The following is a 24536-nucleotide window of genomic DNA, read 5'->3' on the forward strand; positions in this document are numbered from 1 at the left end:
CTGTCGCTTTCTTCTTTTCTCTCTCTCTCTCTCTCTCTCTCTCTCTCTCTCTCTCTCTCTCTCTCTCTCATACAGAAACATGAGGCTGCATTGTGACAGAGCTGGGGGCTGAGAGAAAGTGGAGACCCTGTGTATCCAACATTGCTTCTCTCTCTCTGTATCCATCTCTCTCTCTCAGTATTTGCCGCTTTCTACAATCTGTCAGCCCTGAATGAGGAGCCACACATCTCCAAACTTGACCCTGCTGACTCTTTCTGCTAGAATGCACAGTGGGTAGGAGGCCCAGAGTGGGTGGATAATACGAAGTGAGGAGAAAAAAAGAACACGATGAGGAGAAACTGCATAAAGAAATCACAATATGTAGGCACAGTTAAACCGAGGACAAGCTGGAATTATTAGCAGCTCAGTATTGCCTCGGTAGGAAAAAAAAATACAATAAAACCGATAGGCAACCAAAAACAAGGTAATCAGAGGCAAACTGCAATGTAAATATATAGATGATATTCTGCAAAAACAGAAATTGTTTTGCTATCGTAAGTTAGCACCTCTCCGCATACGGATGTTTTCATGCTGTTAAAGAGATCTGTCCTTCCCATATGCTCCCAGCCTATGGGAGAACTGCACTGTCACAGCCGCTCTGTCTCCGAAATCAATCAGGGCTCATATCCTGCGAGAACATGCATCACTCCCCAAGGCACAGCAGTAACTCACTCAGCGGTGTGCTCCTCCGCAGTGGAGCTCGCACTCGCCCTTTATGGGGCTTATGTTCTAATCATCGAGACCTTGAAATATTGCCTATTTGTCATCATTTCCCATTAACAGCACTGCAGCATTTTCAACATTAAATGGGAAACTCCTTCCAACTGCGTCATGGCATGTTTTTTTTTTTGTTTGTTTTTTTTTTTGCACACAGGGCTGTATTAAAGAATAAGTTATGTTTATTTTCTGTATGAAGCTGAGCTGGTCCTTAGTGAGTGCTAGAACAGGAAGTAAGAAATGTACTACCTGGATGTCGATGAAGGTCAGACCATTTCATCTGGCAGACGTGTAAAAAAATAAAGGTCTTCATAATGCGGAGGATGGGAGAGTTACCAGAATTAGTGTTTAGTGTTAATACTTACTAAATATTTATTTAAAAAGACATCCATCTTTTTGCATATGTACTGTTCAGGCTCAACTGCTACATTATGAAAATGAATGCTGCCTATCTTTCAATATCCATGAATGACAATTCAACTTACATTAATTATTTTGAAGTCTACCAGCTGAATAATGACTGGAGATTTCCATTTCTGGCCAGGGACCAAGCAGGCTTTAATGCTTTAATCACTTTCTGAATCCCCCACACAGTACCAAATACTAGCTCAGAGATAGAAAAAAATGGCTCAAAATGAATCGAGAACATGGATAGCAGGAAAGGTATTCTAAAGTGTTATTTCTGTCCATGCTGCACATGATTACTGTCTGCCCATTTGCCATTCACTTTCCAGTCACTAAAGTGAGAACAGGGATCAGACTTCATTTGCTGGATTTTATATGACTACAAGAAGACTCATTGCCATAATGAGCCCATTACAGAAGATGATGTCACTGCTTGCAGTCAGCTGGTTAGCGTCCATTTAGAGGTCTGTGCCAGAGGCCTGGGTCTGCTGGCAGAGCAGTCAGAAGACTGTAAAGCTCGCAGTTGCTAAGACTGTGGTTCACACCTACTCTTGGGCACGGACAACACACTGCACTGGCTGCATCCCATCCAAAACAGCTCAGCCTGCTCAGCCCCCACCATAGGATGTATTTTTAACAGCTTCACTTCCTCATATAACTCACAACAGCTCTTTCTCAAGGCTGAGCTTCACGTCTCTGGTAATTGCCCAGGCTTGGCCCAGGTCTCCCCGAACCAGTGCCAGCTCGGTGTCACCTCCACAGCAGATTAACACAGGCTGGAGCCGTGACAGCAGGGCCTTAGTCATGGCATGAGCTGGAAGGGCCGTGCCCACAGCAGAGCCCTTTGATGTGCTGCCACGGGCCGCTGCCCAGCTTCACAGGACACGGTGACACGCTCCACATCCCCACCTGGAGAAGTGTGTCAGCTGGCACACGGGGTCCCGCGCCCTGCTCCCCACAGTCAGCTGCAGGTCATACAGAGGTCTTCCGTGCACATCGCTGACCCTTGATTCAAGCTCGCACCAAGTTTCATCTTATTTATCCTTTCAAGAAATGCTAAAGTCAGTTGTGAATTCAGGATTTTCATTTTAGAAAGTTACATTTAGAAGGCGCCTTTTTATCAAAACTTCATTATGATTCTTTCTTCCTGAGGTGATATTTCACAGCAGTACCTGTCTGGCCATTACAGGAACACTGGAAGAATGTCACTCTTGTACTTTTTTGGATTTTTTATTTCTGAACAGTTGCCTGAAGGGCTCCTTATTCTCCCTAGATGATATTATGTGCAAATTAGAAGGCGCTTTGTATATTATCTGTGCATTACTTCAGAAAGGTCACAACAAGCATAAAACTTTCCAGACAGCTTTTGTAGGTGAACTTTACTCCTGTAAATAAGTGTTTTAAAATGTCATTCCCTGACTGCCAATTTATCCTCTTCAGAAAAGGTATGAGAAACAAACATTCAGAATTTTTAAAGCTCCTTTTATATCTGAATAATTTTTCATTAGTTCAAATGTTTGGACTATGAAAAACATGACATGCACTGTAATTCACAACATTTATTTCAAATATTGCTCATTAAATATACATAATTTTAACAAATCACACTCCTTATACTGCCATCAACATGGGCATGAATACGATTGAGCTGGGTGCTGATGAGTCAGCAGTATACTTGATAATTTTATAACTGTAATTTATCTACAGTGCACACATATTAATAAGCTGTGATGTCAAGGAATACAGTGCTTGGTAGGTGAAATATCATGACTTAAAAACACTGGGATTGAATGTTCCTGCTTTTTAACTAAAACTCACTCCGGAGCTAATCCTTCATCCTGAGATCAGCAGAAGATCCTGATAGTCAAACACAGCTCTGTATCATTTATTAATCAGAGAAATAAGGACAGAAATAGCACTCCTCGCTTATTAACTGTCAGGCTGCATCGTCCTCTGGATTTTCTCTTGGACACACGGAGCTGAGCCGTCACGTGTCACAGCTGGAGTATCATTTTCAAAGGTTCCCATGTGGCCTCTGCATTAACCCCTCGCTGCCCGGACACCGCGATGCCAACTGTGCTGCACACGGTGTCTTCACAGAGCAAGTGGACCATAATGTATATTCACCGTAGAGGAAATGCACACTGTTCTCTGCGGCGGTACAGCACGCCTCCATTTTCAGGGCAGTGCTTCAGAAAATGTGCTTTGTGAATAACAAATGTCCACTTTCGCAGCGCAGCCTCGAACGGCATCAAATGAAGCCATGTCCCGTTGTTACAACATCTTTTCTGCTCTGCTGGTATTCCGATCGTCTACCATTTTGTAAATTGTTCTTATTGCTATGCTGTCCTTGCTGTGCTATCACGTCTCAGTCACCTGTTTTTACCCACTGTGAGCCTCTGTGCTGGACTGTTGCGGAATTCTTAATTAACCTCCCTGGTTAAGAAAAAAAGGGTAAAAGCCTCTTTTCTGTGTTTTATTGGCATATTTGAAAAAAACTGAACAGAACGACTGCATCACCTTCCTATCTCTCAAGCGCAGGGCTCTGCTCACCCGTGCACAATGAAGTCATCCCGATATAGTGTGGCTTGCTCGCAAGCCTATTTCATGCTGCGTTCCTTTTAACGTAGAAGAAAGAAAGCTTGTTAGATCTCTGAGCTGTTCTGCTGCATCCTGAATAAAATAACGTCTTGCATGTTTTCCTTTACCCCATTTCCAAGAACAATACAGAAGTCACACAAATTCTAAATAAATCACTAACCTTGAAACCTAGTCACTCGGAAAGGCTGCGCGTCAAAGGATTCAAGTAAAAACCGACTAAAATTGTGAATTGTGTGGTTAAGCCTAATGAAGAACACAAAACAATTGCTGGGTAGGAATTGAGCAGGAGGCAATATGACTAGTGCTGAACATTTCAGTCATTTGATGGGATCAAGCCCTTTTAAAACTCATAAAGGAGAGGATGCACACTGAGCACTTTGCAGACATTATGGGACCTTAGTTTTACGACTGAAGAAGTTGCTGTATGACTGACATGCGCATCCACAGGAGTCGTACACAGGAGTCTGTATTTTCAGACACATCAGTGTGGGTGTGCATGTCAACATCTGCAGTGCACTCAAGACATCACAAGCCTTCACTCACTTTAGTCTCTGGCGAACAAGCATCCTCCAGCTTTTGATAACCAATAAGAAAGCGTGCAGCATATACACTGCGTTACAAGGAAGGGTGCGGATTTGATTTCATGTTCACTCTCATATCTAATACGGCGAATGAACAGGTAATGAAATTACATGGACAGAAGCAAGAAGAATGACTTTGTGTAAACAGAGGTGAACGACAATTAAGGCAATAGAAGCTGACATCACTCCCGGGTGCTCCTGAACAGTAAAGAGATCAGTGGTATTGCCAACACACAAGGTTGAATTATTCTGTCCCGCTGACACAGAGGGAGTCACACATTTCACTGGCCTTTACAGCGTCTCAGTGCAGGAGATCACAACTGTATTGATCTGTGCACTATCTCCATGTTGGGAATCACAACTCAGATGATCGGTACACTACTGTATCTCAATGAGGAAAATCAGAATGCTAATGACTGTTACACTCCATCATTTATGGACGTGAAAGTTCTGCTGACCTTTACCCTATCTCCAGGAGAGAAAACACAGTTCTACTGACATTTACATTATCCCAGTGGGGGAAACTTCAGCTTTATTGACAATTACAATACCTTAGTGGGAAAATCTTAAGTATACTGATTTTTGCAGTATTTCAGTCAGGGAAATCACAATGCTCACAGTCAATTTCAGTGAGGGGAGTCACTGGTCTCCTTTGAACTATTTCATCAAGGACTTTCCCTACCTGTAGAAGTACAAAAAATGGAAAGGGTGAGAAAACAAATCTATTTACCTTGACTGTGGGCTTCCGAGTGGAAAATCCTCTGTACCATCCTGAAAAAGACAACATATGCATGTTAGCCCAAAAATCATATGTGAATGTATCTTCCAGTGGTTAATTTTAGAGCATTAAAAGAGAAAATACAAAGTTTGATCATTAGATTTATTAGCCTCATTAGTAAACACCCTTACCCAGGGCAACTAACCTGATTTACATTCTTGTTTTATTGAAATACTTCTCATTTACATTTGAAGCTGATGCTGTCTTGTTCAACAGTACAATGGCAGCATCCCACCTGTGATTTGAGGCCACTCTCTAATCATCTGATCCATCCTCTGAAGCCCTAATCACCTCAGCATTTATTCACTACTCAAAGCATCCGCAGAGCAAGTAACATACTCGTTTCAAGTAACATACTATTTCTTACTCACATTGCCTAATGACAATATGAGAAAAGCATTATTTTACCACATAATTTACACTTGGTACATATACTTCAAAGGAGGAAATATTTAATTTCAAACAAGCCTCTTGACTTAATCACAATTCTTTCTTATTAGAAGACCCTCCCTTCACCTGTGGCTTTTTTTCTCCTCCACATAATGGTGGCCAAGGCAACAAACCTATGGGTAGGAAGTCCGAGCATCTCCAAGCTATTCCTAATTAAAGAGCGATGCTCAGGCATGATGAAATCTTTACTCCACACCTGAAACGGTTAAACCTTCCTGGACTCTTAATGCTTGGAGCTCGGCAGGCTCTTAAGGCTGTACAAGGAGCTCTTCTCTTGGTAGGGAGGATTCTGTACTTCAGGGATATAAGTGGTAAAGGGGATTTCGCCACATAACCAAGGCTGCTCACCCTCCATCCTTCCTGAAAGCAAGATTACACTCTCTCCAATGACTGACATAGCATCATAGCGGTGTACCATGGGCACTCTCTAAAAATAAAAAAAGCTTTCTGACTAGACTGTGCTAGTTAGTCTTTATCACACAAACACCATAACATTGAGGCTATAATTCTGATTTCGGCTTCAGTCACAGGACCTGATTCCAGCTACTCTCACCCCATTTTGGAGCCAATGCTGTCAAGCCAGGCCCAACATCCCCAGTTTCCCAGTTCAGAGACTGGTGTCACATGCTCAGTGCAGGGCTTGCTGATGAGGGTAAAATCCCTTTTGTAATGTCCTTAATGGCTGCTTAAGATAGGATGAAAAGTTTTGACACCAATTTTTTGGTTGATTAATGCAAATAGCAGGTTATACCCAGGCCCGCCCACATGTCACAGCTCTGGGACAGCTGTGATAATGTAGGTACTGAGTGGAAATGACCTGATCTCCAGTGACAGGTGAGCCTGGGCTTTTGTCACAGTGTGTTTGTCAGCCGTGCTGAGGGGTGCAGTTAAATGCGGCTCTGTGTTGGCTGAGTTCTGACAGAATTGCTGCCCAACCGTCAGGCCGATATTGATACAGGCTGAGGCGAAATTAAGAACATCAAAGCTACACAGCGGTGGATAATGGAAGTATCAATGTTTGAATGAAAATTTGCATGGAGCATTTCAGTTAGGTCGACAGTATTATAAAAGGGAGCAGTGAGGAGTGAACTAACAATAGTCACCAAAAGGTATTGGGGGAGCTGGGTGTTTTTGGTTGAAAGCATTCCCTGTCTTCTGCTTTCATGGCCTTTCTCTCTGCATGCTGAGTAAATGTCACAGCAAAGGAAGCTCTTCCTGCTCGCCTATGACCCGTGAGCTCCAGTGCAGCTCCCCTAATTTCCATCCTCAACACAATGATGTACTGTATACATAAAAAAAAAACTTCACAGGATCTAGCCATCTTTTGATCTTTTACATACCCCTCACCTGTCTAACAACCAGTTTATAAAAACACCCACCATAATCTTTCCACTGTAACTTGAGCATTGAAATGACATAGTTGCTGACAAATCATGCTACACCTGTAACAGTGCCCTGCTATGTAAGAGTGAAGGGGACTCGATGGAAACCAAAGTTTACATGCAAAGAGGTTAAGATGCCCTGTGCTCCACTACAATAGCAGTGCTGTTATCTTAAGCACTGTTATCTTGAGCACACATCAATATGACCCTCAATATTACCCATATCGCATGTCCTTTTTCCACTGTATTCCTTCATATTACCAATCCACTACCCACATATCAGAGACCAAAAAGATTGAAACATTGTGTTTGTCAGTTCTTCGTGATGCATTAATAAAAAGCAACGCTTGGGGAACTTCACAAAATGTTCAGGCATCTCTCTTCCACTGCTCTCCCCAGTTCAGAGTGCATTGGCTTTCAATCTTTTGTAGTAGACCAAGAAACACTGCAGAAAAAAATTACTGTTGCTCTCCAATGCAGTCTGAATGGCTACTTTTCAATCTCACCCTACTCCTGCTTCTGCTCAGCTCCTTTGAAAATGTATTGATCTGACAGTGATTTCTCTTCATTTTTTTGCCAGTATCCCTTTCAACCCCCATGCACACCTTGCCTGTCTCTTACCCAGTCCACAAGAGACAGCATGAGGTACCTTGCCTTCACGGTGCCTCAAGTCTTTATTTCGACACTGCAGTTATTTTGACCACAAGTCAAATCACCGTTTTTTTCACCGTTTTTTTTTTTTTTTTTAATCCTGTCCGAATCAGTGCTACTTGATGGTGATGTATACAGGCCAGTGTGCATGGCGGACAGGAGTCCCCATCTATATGTTAATGTTCATATATGCAGGGAATATAAATATATGTGCACTCCAGGAGGGCCCTGCCTGCTGAGTGACTCATCCCTGGGGCAGATGGAGTGTGACTGGCTGGGATCCACCTCTGCACCTCAGCTCTGATTGAGAGGGGGAGCGTCAACTCGTTCCTCACCCAAGAATTCTCTGCACCATATTGACTTTGAAGTCCTTAATAAGTGCTTTGTGCTGGCCGTTAATGTTGTATCCCCCTAATAGATGATTCAATCATTAATGTTGCCATTTGCTTCTGACAATGGCAGTGCTAAAGGAAAAAAAAAAAACTGCTAAAAAGTGTTTCACATGCACCTGGACCATCTGTTTCGGGTTTTTTATCACTCGGCTGAACTGATAATTGCATGGAAACAGCACCAACTGAATTAATTAGTGATGGACATTGAAACTGGCTCCGGAGCGGCTATTTGAGAGGATGGGAAAAGTGACAGAGTGTGTGGCAAGGGCAACGCTGTCCTTCAATTAGCGCAGGTAGCACAGGCCGGGTGCCCTTCAGGTGTGCTGCGGAGGGTTCAGATCGGCCCCCCTTATCTCCGAGGGGCTGTCAGCTCACAACAAGCACACAGAGCACACAGAGTGAAGACGAGCACAGCATGATTGATGCTAGATTAAATCAAACGTCTCTCACAGAGTCTAAACTAGGTAGAGTTCTCACATCAGCACGTCCCTATTGCTAACCGCCATGGAGGCCAGCACATCCATCACGCCACTCTGTTTGATCCACTTGTGAACGTGCATGCTGCAGAATTCCAGAGCAAACATGTTTAAATAATGACTATAGCATCATTGTATAGAGCAGCATTTCCCAAACCTCTCCTGGAGGACCCCCTTGTCCTGCACGTTTCAGATCTCTCCCTGCTCCAACACAGCTGATTCAAATGATCAACTCGTTATGAACTCCTGAAGCTGCTTAATAACAAACTGATCATTTAAATCAGCTGTGTTGGAGCAGGGAGAGATCTAAAACATGCAGGACAAGGAGTCCTCCAGGAGAGGTTTGGGAAACGCTGGTGTAGAGAGTAGGCACAGGATGTGCATGTCATGCACAGTGTAAAAGGGCTGGTGCATCAGTAGTAAGCTCGTCATCCGACCATCATGTATGTTGGAAGCACTTGACAATACTGCATCATAAGTACATGAGGTCATACAGAATTTACATTTGCACCCCACAAGAAAGTACAAAACTCATTCTACTTCAAACTGGATATGAAGGTTTTTTGTGGTTCTGCCACTTTTACAATCAAATGCACATTTCATGAGAATGAACTACGCTCTGTGAGGTTATGTATTTAATCCCATGTTACACAAAGCAATTTACACTTGTATCATCTTTGGAAAAATCCAACCTAGATTGCTTTGTTGAACACCCAAAGCAATCTATATATGGAGAGTTGCACGTAATGGAGAGTTGCAAATCAATATATAGAGTATACATTGAGCATATTCCAGGGAACTCACTTTATGCAGTTGGCAGAATCCAATCAATGCACATATATGTGTCATTTGGCTCACTTCTGTAAAAAAAACATTGAACAGCCAGCCCTTCACACATTCTTGATTTTCTTGTTTGCTCTCACCCATTTCTGTAAACCAAGCTACGTAGCAATTACTTAGCCAAGCATTCAGCATTAAGATGCAAGCAGAAACACTAAGATATGGCTGGCTAATTTTATTTGCATTTTAGAGACAATATCAGCAAAAAGAATATGATAAATTCCAAGAATATCAAATCACAAAGCAAAACCATGTCATATCATATTATACAGTTTAAGTGAACAATTTCAGACTTGATATGTACTGCGTAATCTGAAATGACATGGTTTTGCTTTATAATTGGATATTGCATAAATTCTGTCAATTGTCAATTGAATATCAAACCATTTGAATTGCCAATAAATTGTATCACAGAATGATAAAATTGCATATGTCCACATCGCTTTAAAGTGGCGAAAGACCTTTGGTGACAATCACCAGTCTTTCTGAATGAGTGGAAGAGCCAAAGCCCACTGTCCCTGTCATCATTGGCATCATCTATATCATCACAACAGTATTCGTTATTATCATTATTATAATTATTTGTATCTTTAACATATACAATATACTGTACATAATAATACATACATAATAATGTACTCATTGTTCATTGATCATTGATAAGAAAAGATTAAGATCTCAAAGCATCTCATTTGTTCAAGTCTCAGATACATAATTGTTTTGATGGTGAGTATATTATGTATGTATGTATGTATGTATGTATATATGTATTATTCATTGTGGATCAGCCAAGAAGCAAAACAAATGGCAGAGGCCAAGCCTCTCAGGGCAGTGGGAGATAAGACTGTTGCTCTGACTCAAACACAGTGACATATTATGGCTCAGAGGCTTCAAAAGGATTCTACTTCTGAGAGATCCTTTACATCAAAAGCACAAGGTGCCTGGAAAACAATCGATCACTGCACTGAACTACTAACCCCACTGTCAGAACTCTGCTGATCCCAGGCCTAAAGGCCACAGTGCACTCCACCAATACTAACTGACCTGATGCTAATACAGCCTGCTCCACCCCCATCACCATTAATGTACAGAATACAACAAGTGAGGGGAATACTCTTCAAATGGGCCATATATTTTAATGGGTCAGCAGCATTTGCTCATGCGAGTTATTTCCTGTGCAGTAAACACTTACACAAGATCAAAGTGAGCAAATTGTCACCGTGATTGTCAAATTTCCATTCATTACAAAATTCTAATGTTGTTAATAAAAATGCAATGAAAAAGGCTTTCTTGAAAATAAAATAAAATAAAAAAAAACTTCCGGAAATTTCCAGTAATGAGACAGAACTGTAACAAAATAAGTGGCAGTCCTGCAGTGTAGGGCTCCATGCCCAGGGCATGTTTACAGGCCAGCCCTGTCTCTAGATTCATCATTCACACTGTCATCCACATGGCTAAGCTGAGTGACAGCCCACAAGTTTGTGATAAAGTAGGGGGTGGAAGACGGAGCCCATTTCCCATGCTGCCCTTCTTCCATTTCACATACACACACACACACATACGCAGACAAACACATACCCAACAACAAACTGCCAGGGAGGTAAATGAGTTTGTCTTGCAAGACTAAGCACCATAAATCTGCGCCATTCCAACAGCAACGCTAAGGGTGTTCATAGCCACCCAAGAGGAGATGTACAGAGAGGTATTTCACAACCATTCTTGCACCTGAGCCCAGTGATCTGGAAATGGACGGAAAAGCATGAACACACAGTGCCTCAGGAGCCACAAAGCCTGCAAGCACTCACTCAGACACAAACTCCTTTCAGATTTTTTTTTTTTTTTTTTTTTTGGGGGGGGGGTGTACATCAGGAGCTGATGGGCTTGGTTACATGTTTGTGAAGTGTCATCCTTCTTCCTTTTCCTTCAGACCTGTTTGTGTCAGCCTGCTGCCATAGAGATGACGGGGACAAGAGAGGAGACATTTTTTTTATGGGTGTGCTGCAACAGAAGGTGCAGTGAAAAATGCTGCTCCTCGACCAGTCACACACTGATGCACATCTATTTCCTGCTCCTTCCAACATTTATCTGTACATGTAGACTACCTATTGCTGTCTGTATAGAGGATAGCTTGAAACAAAGGAAACAATGGAGCAATGGAAGCAATGGAGTTTACAAACTTTATATCATTTTGCATTCAGTTCCAACGGTTATTCATTACTGTAGCTATATATGACATTATGTTACAATCATTGAGCAGGCACTCTTTTCCAGAGCAACTTCCAGCACAAAAAAAACAGAAGCGCATCCATTCAAGATGAATGTCCAACAGTGTCAGACCAGGCTAACAACGCTCACAAACCAGTGAGTGTGAGCATAACACTATTCAAGCTCTACCACAAGTTAACTTGTGCAACCTGACTAGGCAAGGGAAGCTAAGCATACTAGCACATATCAGTCACTAGATCACAGAATCCAAAACGCATCATGATACTACATGTAAAATAAACACCAAGTAACATTTGCCAATGTTCAACATGACATCTCAAAAGGCAGCTGAGATGGGTTCCAGGGCAGGCCAAAATATACCGAGAAGTGTTATATTGTAAATGTAGCATAACTCCAGCTATGTTAAGGTATGGCTGAATTCAAGCTGGTGTAAACACTGCATGTGTGTCTGACCAGATGTGGGTAAGAGGTTAATTTAACCATATGTTCAGTCTAATAGAGAGACAGCAGAATGCTATGATGCCATGTTCTGGGAACAGTATTTCAAATTACAGTCAAACACAGTTAAAATGAAGAAGACTATAATATGTTAAACTCCCTCTACCTTGAGAAAAAGAAAGTGAAAAGAAGGTGCAGGGTTGTTTTCTTCACCTCTAAATGTTTTCTGTTTTTAACAAGCTTATTCCTAAAAGTATATATCCTATCACAAATTCGGAAAATGACTTTCCCATTGTTTTAAAGTAAAAATGAAGGTTGTTAGTTGTACTTTCATATGAATGAAAACTCAATACATGCACACAAGAGCTCCCCTCTTTGTCAATGGCACTGCAGTGAAAATTCATTATTTGGGCACTTGTAAACAGATTACCCCCATCTGAATGCTAATGCATGTTTAAGACAGAACCAAAAATGTCTTCTTGAAATAATGGGATTTTAGCAACCATGCAGAGTAAAATTAATTTTACACAAGAGCAACTTTGTGTACAATCAATATTAATTAAAAAACTAACTAAATATGAAGGCATAACAATGTTTACATGCAACTCTAAAAACCTATTAAAACAACATACAATAATCATCCACATTTATTTATTTATATGCACTTTATTACTCACATCTAAACAAACAAGAATTTGTAATAATAAGTCCTGCTATTCTTCATTCGTTATAAAATATATTTAGATATATGACTATATTTCAACAATGAAAAAGTAGTTTATATGACCACTGCGTCTGCTTGTATAAACAAACGATCATTGGCTTTTACTACAGCTGAAGTTAATAGTCTCTAGCCCAGGCACGCATTCCAGTGCGAGTGGCTTTGCAAACGCAATATAAGAACATGACAAATATATATATTTTCAAAATATAAAATAACGTTTTTATAGCCTGCTAAAGGTGTATGACTGTGACTCTATAGTATTGCTGAAAAACAAACCTGGCTCTTACAGGAATGAAGGTTCTCTCTTACTCTTTATATACTGTATGCCTTTCACTGGCAAAGCCCAGCTAAAAATAAACACCACTCTGTGGCTTCATGTGACATCAAAAGTGCTTTCTTCCCCTAGGACAACCCTGCCCACCGCTTGTGTACAGAGGGGGATGCGATTGCCCTGGAGACAGCATCAGGTCCGCTTGCGTCCTGATCAATACGGGACATCCAATGAGCCGTGCCTAATGCCACGCCATCAGCCTCATTATCTGTTGGGGCAACATTTCCAGGCCAGAGGCATCCTCAGCCTCGCGCCACTCCGCTACAGGAATACCAATGGACTCATGCAGGAGTCACTGAGGACGTTCATGCTTTCCGCTCGCCTGCGCACTCATCCGTGACTCCAGGCCATAGGGGGGCGCTCTTTCTGATAAGTATTACACCACACCACACTTGCCTGCTTCCCAACTCTCTCATCAGGAAAAAAAGAAAATGTTTTAAAACTTAATACGCAATTAGAAGTATGTCTTTGGGAAATAAAACAATTATTTCTTGATAACCTGGCTAAATGGTTAGAGATATTTCAGTTTTATCTGTACCCATGGTGCCAAGGGATCAAAGAATTATAACTGTGCACACATATAGAAGGAGAATAATGTTTACATAAAGGATCACACACAGCTGATTTATCCTTTAAAACCAAACACATTTCAAAACAGATAATGAATCCTTCAAACTGCCTCTCAAATTGTAGATCCCCAGGCATGGCTTCCCTATCTCAGTAAGCAGTTTAGCGTTATTATCTTTTTATGCCGTTATTATGTGTTATACCTGCTATCTGCTGTTGATGCTGTGTGCCTAAAGCCATGAAATGTACTGGATTGCAGATTTACACCCACAAAAAGCCCTCTTATCTGCCATGCATAGTGAAACAGCAGATTGCCTTTCCAAGGGGCAGCCATCTGTATGAGAGGTCAAACCCTGCCCGAGGAGGGCATGTGTAACAAATTACCAGTATTTTATCTGCATGAAAAACACAGTGCGATAGATCTATGGGTCTCTAAGTGCTGGCGAATAGAGAACAGATTACACCCCCCACCCCCACTCACCACCCCCACCCCCCAACTCATGCTACCCCCACCCCATCCACACCATGGCCTCAGGTGATATTTTATGTGAGCTCTTGTTGGAATCTCAACGATTGCTACTATCTGTTGTCTTAACAGGACCAAAGCGTTTGGCTCAATAGTTGGTTGTAATGGGGAACATCAACAGACAACAGTGGATGTACATCTATGGAGAGGCCTGCCTTACCTTCACACTTTTCCAGTATCTGGACTGTCTCTCCAATCTCCAGCGTCAGGCCCTGAGACACTGACCCTCTGAAGTTACAGATCACTGTGGAGAGAAAAGAAATGAGGTGTCAGTTCCCAGTGAGAGGAGCAGAGAGGCCAGTCCACAGGCCGGCCCAGCGATGAAGCACAGCTACATACGCTGCGGGCACTCCACACATAGCAGTATCCACAGTAACCCTGCTGTGAACTGATCTCAGAGGTGACATACAATAGTTAACATACAATGGTCAGGATATCACTCCTGTAACACATAGAGAATCGACGCTCTTTAGCTCACTTTGTACCCACCACTAGGACGGGAAAGGTGCCAGTTGTGAGAATACTACACAGCCAGTGAAAAAGACAATGGGAGAGTAACAGGATTTTGCAGGGTTTCTTTCAAAGTTATAATACGGTAGGGCTTAGTGTAAATCAGAACAGTGAGGGAATAAACTGCCTAGATGTCCCCAGCATAGCTCAGGAGACAAAGCAACAGTCACGTCCAGGTCACAGCAAATCCCGAGCCAGCCACACTGCTATTGGCGAGCTCTCCTAACAACACAAACTGTCAGATGCACAGCTTGTGCTGACTCTTTTTTTTTTGCTGCTCTTTTCAAAAATGGAGGGAATAAATTAGCATGAGGACCTAAATATCAATATCTCTGTCACTGCCGGTTTGAAAAATAAAACAATGACAGCAATATTAATAACACTTGCTTTTTTCAGGGTAGACCTGCTGGCAGGTGCCTTGAAGACACACTTTCTGATAAAGAAAAAACTGCTTCCTCGCCTGGTGTCACAGTCTGCCACAGTAGCAGGGTGAGACAACAGCGTTGTGAATCCTGCCAGACACACTGCAGGACCACAATGGATGGCTCGCCAAATGTCTCTCCAGGTAGGTAATCCTATTCAGCACAGAGCTACTGTGCAACAGCAGCCGTGAGCTGCCATACTACTGTGAACACAGATGGTCTTCTGCTGCTATGGCTTAAACATCAAGCAGGTACAGGGTAAAATTACACATTTTTGCAAAGATTGGCCAGTCACAAATATGTAACAGTAATGAATGATAAGTTTCAGGTTAGCCAAAGCTTTGTATCTGCATTCCTGCCTCTGCAAAAAAGGGCTGTTTTGTATAGTGTAGCGTACAGATGCTCAGCTGGAAGCGTATCAAAACTCATGTTTATCTGCTTAAACATTTTAGACTTTACAGTTACAAAAAGATTACATATTTGGACTGATTTTCAGTGTGTGTTATTTAGCCAAACACGAATACAGACGCAGGTACTTGCCAGAGCTACAGACATCCCATGACTACTCAGGTGGCTCCTGATTTTAGTTTGTTTTAGAGTGACTTACGTTAGTTACACAGATAGAGGCAAAGTCCACTGCCTATACCCCATTTATCACAGCCACTGTTCTGAGCAATGGCAGACTCCCTTCGGTGAGCAAACTGACTCCAAAGTCCATGATATTCCATCACAAAGACTCTAAAGGCCTGTGTGACCCATTTACCTCTGTAGTGACACATACCTTTTCAAAGGAACCACATTTAAAGCTCAGAATTTATTCAGGGCAAGACTATCCTTTCTGTCACACAATCTATTTAGATTAAGGCCAACTGGGCATCGTGCAGATTCTTTCTTAACACAATACATTTCAGAACCTCCCACTAAATCAGACCAGGGTGCTTGATTGGTGCTATTCGCACACATTAACTAACAAGCCAGTCAGTGAAATGAGAAAAAAAAAAGTCTCAGGACACTTTTAAACGACACACAGCATTTGTAAGGAATTCCCTCAGGCCAAGCATCCGGACGTCTTGGGGTTACAGCAGCAGCAGGGCCTGGTCCCTTGATTGAGCGCGGTTTAAATCTAACCATGAGACAGCGAGTCTCCGGGAACATGGTGTGCCTCTGGAACTGAAGCAGCGCACATCTCCCGGAAGAGTCAAGGCCACTTCAGCCTCCACCAGGCAGGAATCAAATGTCATCGCAATAACGACTCGCAGTGCGAAGTGCAGAGAGATGCAGCGCAGTGATTACTCTCCTCCAGTGGTGCAGGGAGTGTAATCTACTCCAAGGAAAGGGGCTGGATTAGAACAAGGGCTCACAGCACTGCGTCATTTTCAACAGCTTCATTTGAAATCGTTTAAAAAAGCTGGAGGAAAAAGGGGGCCCGGGTGAAGGCGAAGGCAGCGATCTGTGCTGCATGCCAGGCTGTGCGCTGGAATCACGAGGCTGCTCCAGCCCTGGCACAGTACACAAACCCCCTATTCACTTACAGTGGCCTTGTTTTCTCCCTTTCACTCAGGCTTACAGATACACTCCCCCCAGGCAGAGCAGCCTGAGCTCTATTCTTAATTAAGCTGCCCAGCATTTCTGCAATTATGAGCAAGAGGTCTCACCAAGAATAGACAAAGCCAGGCCATGGCCAAACCAACCAGTTTGCAAATGTGAAGAACTCAAGTTGAGCTGTTTTTTTTTACAATTTGTTATGTGCCATCTTGAATTAAATGCTTTTTTTTATTCTAAAACACACTGTCTTATTACAAACCTATTTTTGCATATTAGTTACTGTATACTGTATATGTATTTTAAGTCTTGAACTGGGAGATCTGCCATTTACCAAAATAATGATAATGTTGCAAAAGCTTAATGGCCAGGCAGCAGCGGAACAAATGAAATAACTGGATCCTTTTTAAAAAGATAACGCTTTATTAATTTAAATCTGCCCACATTATTGAGGTGTGAGGCAGACCAGTGCACTCAGGCTATGCGCTGTGGCACTCTTGTTTCTCCCACACTGTCTGTCTGGAGGAAAAAAGTTTGCTGTTACTAGGCAACCTGTTTACTACTGCAGAACACGGAAGGCCCGGGTTAAGCATTCCATCACCTTGAGTCTGAGCAGGAGTGGTCGGATACCGCTGCACCCAAGCATACCACCATCATTTACTGTATGAACAGATCTTATTTTAGTTTCAAGCAGCATTTGAACACGACCCTTGTTACCACATTTTTCACCACAGCCTTTTTACCTGTTACACTATATACAGCATATTTTGTTTTTGAGCAATTTGATTATATCTATAACACAAACTGAAACTGTTCCAAATCACATCTGAAACAAAAAGACTGAATTTGAAATTGTTTTTTTGACTTAGTCTCACCACTTGGCTCACAAATAGGTGTCCCCACTTTGCCTGGTGATCATTGCCCTTGGTCACCTTTGCCCCCATCCATACCATAAACATTCGTCTTAACACTGACTGTTGCATCCCCAAGCACATCTAAATTCATTGAGTCAGACCATAATGAAGCTAAGACTTTTGTCAATAATTTCCACAACTCTGCATCAGAACTAGACTCTAGAGGAAGTAGAAGTAGAAGTAGAAGTAGAAGCAGAAGTCAGACCGGACTGGCACCAAGAAAAAATTGAAATCAAACAAAAATGTATATAGCACCTCCCCCTCTCCCCAAACAGTGAGGCTAAACTGACAGACTGCTAACTATTTTCAGTTACAATATCTGACAACATGATGCAATTTACAATGTTACTTCAAAAGCACTGGTTTAATATTTAATGCTTGTTTTGGAAGCAATTCAGAGCCAAGTAAACATTTAAAAGACAGCTGACACAAGTCTAATTTCAATAAATAATTGAAAGTGTGTGCATATTACAGGGAAAGCATATCAAGAGAAATAACGCAAAAATGCAGGAAACACTATTTTTGAAGAGCTGACACAATCAGCCGTTGCCTGAGTGTCATTCCCTTTTGATGATATGCAACAGAGGCCATTTTGTAAAAAGTCTGACTCAAGCTAGCCCCTCACAATAGGACAACACATTTCACCACAAACAGCCCTGATTGAATCTTGAATGGATAATAGGGGAAAACAGGTGCAGCGAATCTGAACGTTTCAACAGCATAAAGCTGGCACTGAGGAGTACACAATAACAGGATGGTCCACTGTTCAACACCAAGGGAGTGATAGAAAAAAAAAAAAAAACATGGCCTGAGAAAATATTACATTTTAATTAAGACAAATAGCTTGTCAAATTGGCGCAAGCTCCTGAGGTAATGCCAACGCCCAAAGCAAAGCATCCAGTGAGTGGCCTGCATTACTGAGAGCCACACGGTGGACCCATTCCATTCCTGTTCCCAAGGCTGGTGCATTGATGGACGTGTCTCTGTGAGACACTGACTAAGAGGGAATTCTCTCCCCTCCAGCCTCCAAAACCATGGGAACAGGTCCCTCAACAAAGCAGCTAAACATACCTGTGGCTCTTCAATGGATCGGTCGGTTACAGCACTCATTCCAAGCACAGGCTGAGCCCTATGTTCTGGGTTCGAGCCCAGCTATGTCATCCGCCGATGGTGACTGGGGGTCCACAGCAGAGGAGCACACTGGCGTCGTTCTGCTGGCTAAGTATATTGGAAAGAGTGCCCTCAGCACCCTGCATCGTAACTGCGGCAAGTGTCTGACTGATGTCCAGACATCCTCCAGTACCCATTTAGGTTAATCAAAATGGAATTTTATTTCTTGCTCGTGTAATCTATAACATCTTTACTGGCATGGTCAATTCTCTTTGAGCCTGAGAATTTGGGTCTTTTTTAATGAGTACTGAACGGTTTTACATCCTCTCAATTCTGACATAATGCCATTGTGTTGTTATTTCGTTGCTGTTCTTTACGACTGCTTTAAAACACATCCTAAACATTGTCAACTTCCATCCCATCCAGGATTGATTTTCTGCAACAATATTTGTAACGTGGAAGATAGAAAGTACTGGTGCAGAATGCAAAAATAACGAGATCAAGGTTACACGCAGCACCCTGTATGTATTTCTGCTTTGCAACTGTGCTGCTGAGATCCGCAGAGGAATTAAGACTAGGCATTGCAAAATCTAGTGCAATCGAGAACACTAAGCATGCTCATTTAATATGTACTGATACTGCAAATGGCTAGATAGAAGAGGCTGATGCATAGAAAAGACAAGGAAAATTGATCAATGCAGCAATAAACACTTGATAGACAGATTATTGTGTCTATTATCAATTTAAATGAAAAACAACAACAGAGATAGGGTCGCTGCCTGCTTTGCACGGCCATATATCTCATTACTGCTTTCCTCACTCCTCTTATCTCTGGCAATTCTTTAAATTCTCCTTTTTTTCCTTGCAGCAGATGTTGCCGCTTAAGAAGTTAACAGCTGGAACTCCAAGCTGAAAAGTACACCCTGAGATAAACCTTCCTCACACAAAAAATTAGGACATGCACTAACAGCAAGACAGTCCCAAAACTGACATTTGTGGGCTTTCTCTATCAACCCCCTTTCACGCTGATAAGGATCCACACTGTTCAATTGTCATTCCACAAACAGAGAAAATAATCAGCCTAAGCCGTAGATCCTTTCAAGAGAAATAAAAACAAAACAAATGAATCAATACTCTATTGATTCAAATAAGGCATAAATATCAAACAGTTTGGTGGTTCTGCCAATCTTTGCAAAAGAATCCCATTCTTTTATTCAGACATCTAGGATTGTCATCACTCTTCTGTTAAATCTTCTTGGCAGGCTTTGTTGATTTTATTTCCAAGCAAAAGAGCTCCTCGCCATTAAACGCTAGGTGGCAGTATGCCTAATCTCCAGGAAAAAAAACAGGATGGTACAAAAAGCCAGCTTTGAAACAATCCTGAAGCTTTTATTATTGCAACTGCACACTGGGGGGTAAATATCACTTCATTTTGGAGCCTGGGATATCATGTTTTCAAAGACCAGACAGGCACACAAGCTTTATAATGCTACAGTTTAGCTGAGATGGTATCTGCACTTGCTTTTTGAGAACTGGCTATATTTAAAGAAAATGCACTGTATATATACTTTATAGCGTATTAAAAGCACACGTCATTACTGGAAAGTGAATCTGCCTGTTTAAAAGATAACCTGTCAACAATGCAACGGACAGTGTTTCGTGCAGCCTAATTAAAGAACAGGAAACACAGTGGTGAAAAAACAGTGGAATGCTGATTAATCCTCACAGTATACAACTCAGAACTGACTAACAGCAATGCGACACAAAGATATCATGCAAGACTTTCATTAGGAGAAGCAGTTATCAACACACTGGCCATAATTAGCAGCACAGAAACAGATGTGAGTGCCGGCATGGCACCTTAATTAATTCAGCACAGTCCAGCCACAGAAAACAACTGCTACAGGGCCCAAGCTAAACCACTTAAGAGGAAAACACTAATCCTGTTTGTTGGTGCAGAAAATAATTTGCACTGAAGGAAAACACTGGAAACACTTTTTTTTTTTTTGTTTCTGTCTTAATGGTGCGTTCCCTCTAGAAAGCACTGTACACACATTTACCGTATCCACCCCTTCTAAATATCGTTGTACCACTACTGGAGCTCCCCTTGTAAAAATGCCTTCTTGGATGTGTCCAGTGGCAAAAGTGAAACAGCCAGATCCCATGGTGATTATGTCTGCACCACAGAATTTTTTCTCCTCAAGGCCCCTCCACCTAGGGTACCTTCTGTAGGAGTACAAACTGATATATTATCACACACAAACAATGACAAAATATGTCACTCCAGTCACACTGCGCAGCAACACATCTGATCCCTGACCTGGAGGATGTGAACAGCTGCATCGCGTTCAGTGTCCTTCCGTTTTTGAAGTCACTTTGCCCAAACACCTCAGCCCCTTATTCCCATAAAGGGCACAATGCTCCACTGCCAAGTAAATGAATTGGACGGGCAGCATGCCTAAAAGAGTAAAACTGCACTCCAGAGCCACCGTGTGCGCTGAGGTAAACACAATGCACAGCCCCACTCTGTTCTGTGAAGTCCTGAGGAACACACAGAGAATATTAACATCCGTCCCTTTAATTGTCAATTTTCCTCTGTAGTTACAACCTAATTTCATTTGGCCTTTTTTTTCCACATAGCACCATTTAGAGTGTTAATACCAGTATGCATTATCGGTAAATGAAATGAAAACTCTTAACTTATCCACCTCTCCACAGTCAATGTACTCAAGTGGAATAACTCAGATGCCATGGAGACCAAGTACCATGTTATTGATCTTGCACAGGGGAAGCCCTAACGCACTCACTAAACTGGGATAACCATGTCACAGGGCATCCATTTGGGATCGCTAGCTGTTGAATGCAGCAGCTGATCCAGGTACCGATCTAAACCTCAGTGCGCCTAGACCAGCAGGTCTTTCTAGTAAGGCTGTTTCCAAGGACAAGACCAACTGGGGGCTTGTTAGTGAGTGGGTGCAGAGGCTGGCGTTCCAACTGGGCTCCTCCTGTGAATGCTGCCCAAACCCGCCGAGTGACGGACAGTGACAGCTGGGCCCTCCCAGACGGAAGCGAGTCAGAGCCACATTCTTCCCCGTGTTTACAGCAGTCTCCCGATTTATCTGCCCGCCGCCACGTGGAGGTGTGAGAGGCTCTGCCACCCTCAAAGGCTCAGAGCTAAGGCACTTTTTTTTTGAAGCAACAGATCGTTCCAGTTCTCGGAAGTGCATGAATACCTGCCCTTGCGGCTACAAATGTGAACCCTCGCCTTCTCTACTTATTGACATTTAAGCAACTCATTATTCACAACGTTCCAATGTTCTCATGTCTACCGGCTTATCTCATTCTCTCTCGTTCCTCACCGTCTACATTTACTCATCGATTTAGAGAACCTTGTGTTTTGCCAGCGCTTCCAGCTGTGCTGGATGTCGGAGGGAGAGACGGAGGCTGAGCGGACCAGCTGGAGCCAGTGGCCTCAGCCAGTGCTTGGCAGATCTCATCAGCTGAGTGCACTCAGAGCCATCACCCAGCCGGACAACAGCCCTCCATCTGCTGCGGCAGAGGTCAAGCACCATGCACAAGTGTCCAGACAGCTGCAGCAGGTAAAGGCGGAGAAAGGAGAGAGTTGAAAGATGCAGGGAACGGGAGAGGAGCTACTGCAAGAGGGTCCATTTGAGAGCTTGTTGCTATTTCAGTGCGGGCACAACGGAACTTCATATATGAGCAAAATGTCTGAACCCTGCATCCGTCCATTACATAAGCTTATTCAAAAGTACACCCCGATTATGCCCATAAGCCATTTACATCCTCCTGCCTCCTTCTTAAATGTATTCTTCTTCATTGGCAGTCAGTCTGATAGTTCTCTTTCAGCTACGTGCCGTTTGATTATTTCCTTTTGTATTTTGTATTTTATTTTTATTATTCATTGTGCGTAGCAACCACAGGGTAACATATGAGATGTACTGATTTTCAGTGATGTCAGTTGTGAGAAGGAAGGAGAAAAAAAGCTTTTAAAAACATATAGTGGCACAATGTCATAGCCCCAAGAGTGTTATGGAGCAATGTGGAAAGCGTGCCATAGCAAGAGTGTACTGCTGTAGGGAAGCTTGAATGAGAGAGGGTTAAAGGCAAGGAAGAATTCAGCGTTAATCCATGCTGTGCCATGAATAGATGTAGCACTACACTAAGGCACCACATGACAAAGGACTAAGAGAGGCGATTTCCCGGCAACGGAGCCTGAGTTAAGTTCCAGGAGATGACACCTGCTCTGAGAGCGGAGGGGTTCTACCTCTGTATGTCCCAACAAAATACCTCCTGCTGCTGTTGTCCCCTCCAGCCTCGGTGGGTCAATAGGGGATTAGGGAGGTGAGCGGATGTCATCTATCAGAGAGCAGGGGATTTTGGGAGGAAATTGAAATGTGAAAGGGCTCTAATCTCTGTGCCAGCAGTGCACAGCCAGCGCCTCTCCACCCCCCGTGAACCCAGACCGTGTACACAGACCCGACCCTTGCCTCCACCCACAGCACATTCTCTCTCTCTCCCTCTCTGCCTTATACGTACTGCAGGAGATCTGGCAGAGATAAAGAGTCCCGTATCAGAGCCCCGCGCCATGAGTGATGAACTCCATCTGCCATAATTATGACACAAAAGTGAACAAAGGATGATATAACCTGGGAGGAAGACGGTCTCCAGCCTTACGCTGTCAATTATTCACAGGGCGGCATGCACCGTGTGCACGGATCTGCACGCGGCTCCCACCGGCCTCATTTCCCTCCAGTGCTGGAGTGGAGCCCCCAACCGAGACAGTATTTCCTTTTATTAAATTTGATCCGACTGCCGGGGCCGTCCCGATTTTAATCAAGACGGCTCTTCAATGGCAGGCGGGAGCACAGAGAGAGAGGGTTTCTGATTGGTGGAAACTTCACGAGCCCTATAATAGAGAGAAGGGTCATGACAGTCATTGCCCAGAGAGCCCTGTACTTTTTTTCAATGCAAATCACACCATGGAGCAGGAGCAGAAGGCCACCCCTCTCGCTGCAAGGTGTTTGGCTTTAATAATCATCTCTTAATGACCGCTAAAGTGAAGCAGCAGCGTACTTTTTAGCAGTTCTCAGTCAGAGCAGTGGGGGTAATCTTTTACAGTGGACACAGTGGATGCATAGTCACGGGATCTCTGGCTATTCGCAGCAGAGTTAAACATAGAATGCCGCGGTGCAAAACCGTGTGAGAGGGTATCAGATTATGATGAGAAAAGCCATGGACGAGTAGCTCAGCGCTGCCCCGCCTGGAAAAAAAGCAACAACATTTCACACAGAAACAAGCCCTTCCTATTCTGACAAGCAGTGACTGACAGGACAGCTGAGTTTGCAGTTTGAATAATAAATGTGAGTGGGGGCATACCCCAAGAGGGGCCCAAGACAGAATATTATTTCAGCTCTCTCCACTTGAAAAACATGAGAGCAAACAGCAGTCCATACCTTCATTTTTGTCAAAGAACTTTTCAGCTGACAAATGAAAGTACAACAGATGTACCCAACAATTCTTTCTGACGCACATTAGTTGTCTAAAGGGTAAGTTGTTTGTTTGCTTTGTTGCGTCGTTCTGTATGCTGTTTGGATTTCAGGCCGACGCGACATTGCCCAAAAGACCTTTCACAGCTTTGTCCATGTGAATGTCTAACACAAGAGGAGTACAGCCAGAGAGACAGCGGAAAGGCGAGCATTAGTGATTCAGATAACCAAATCTGTTCTTCTGGACTTGTCCGAAGAGGGTATGAAGACGTCGCAATCTAGAAGACTTCGACTGCTGTCTGGTCAACAAAGAGCACTCAAGATAATCCAATTATTTTAAAAATAATAATGTTACTATGTTACTATGCTAGTAATAGTACAGCATAGTAATGATGCTACAGCACACT

At 42.9% G+C, this 24536-nt stretch overlaps 1 protein-coding gene across 19 annotated transcripts in view; it reads right to left on the reverse strand.

Annotated features, from left to right (window-relative positions):
* The window catches only part of dock3 (dedicator of cytokinesis 3), a 179592-nt gene that overhangs the window by 115990 nt on the left and 39066 nt on the right, over nt 1–24536 (reverse strand). For all 19 annotated transcript variants that reach the window (XM_036530880.1, XM_036530876.1, XM_036530879.1 and 16 more), the window contains exons 2-3: nt 14285–14368; nt 5074–5114 (exon numbers count right to left, since the gene is read on the reverse strand). In XM_036530880.1, coding sequence (XP_036386773.1) covers nt 5074–5114; nt 14285–14368 — 125 coding nt within the window. The remainder of the gene's footprint in view (nt 1–5073; nt 5115–14284; nt 14369–24536) is intronic.

The sequence above is a fragment of the Megalops cyprinoides genome, chromosome 6 (assembly GCF_013368585.1).
Source record: "Megalops cyprinoides isolate fMegCyp1 chromosome 6, fMegCyp1.pri, whole genome shotgun sequence".
In the NCBI taxonomy this organism is placed as follows: domain Eukaryota; kingdom Metazoa; phylum Chordata; class Actinopteri; order Elopiformes; family Megalopidae; genus Megalops; species Megalops cyprinoides.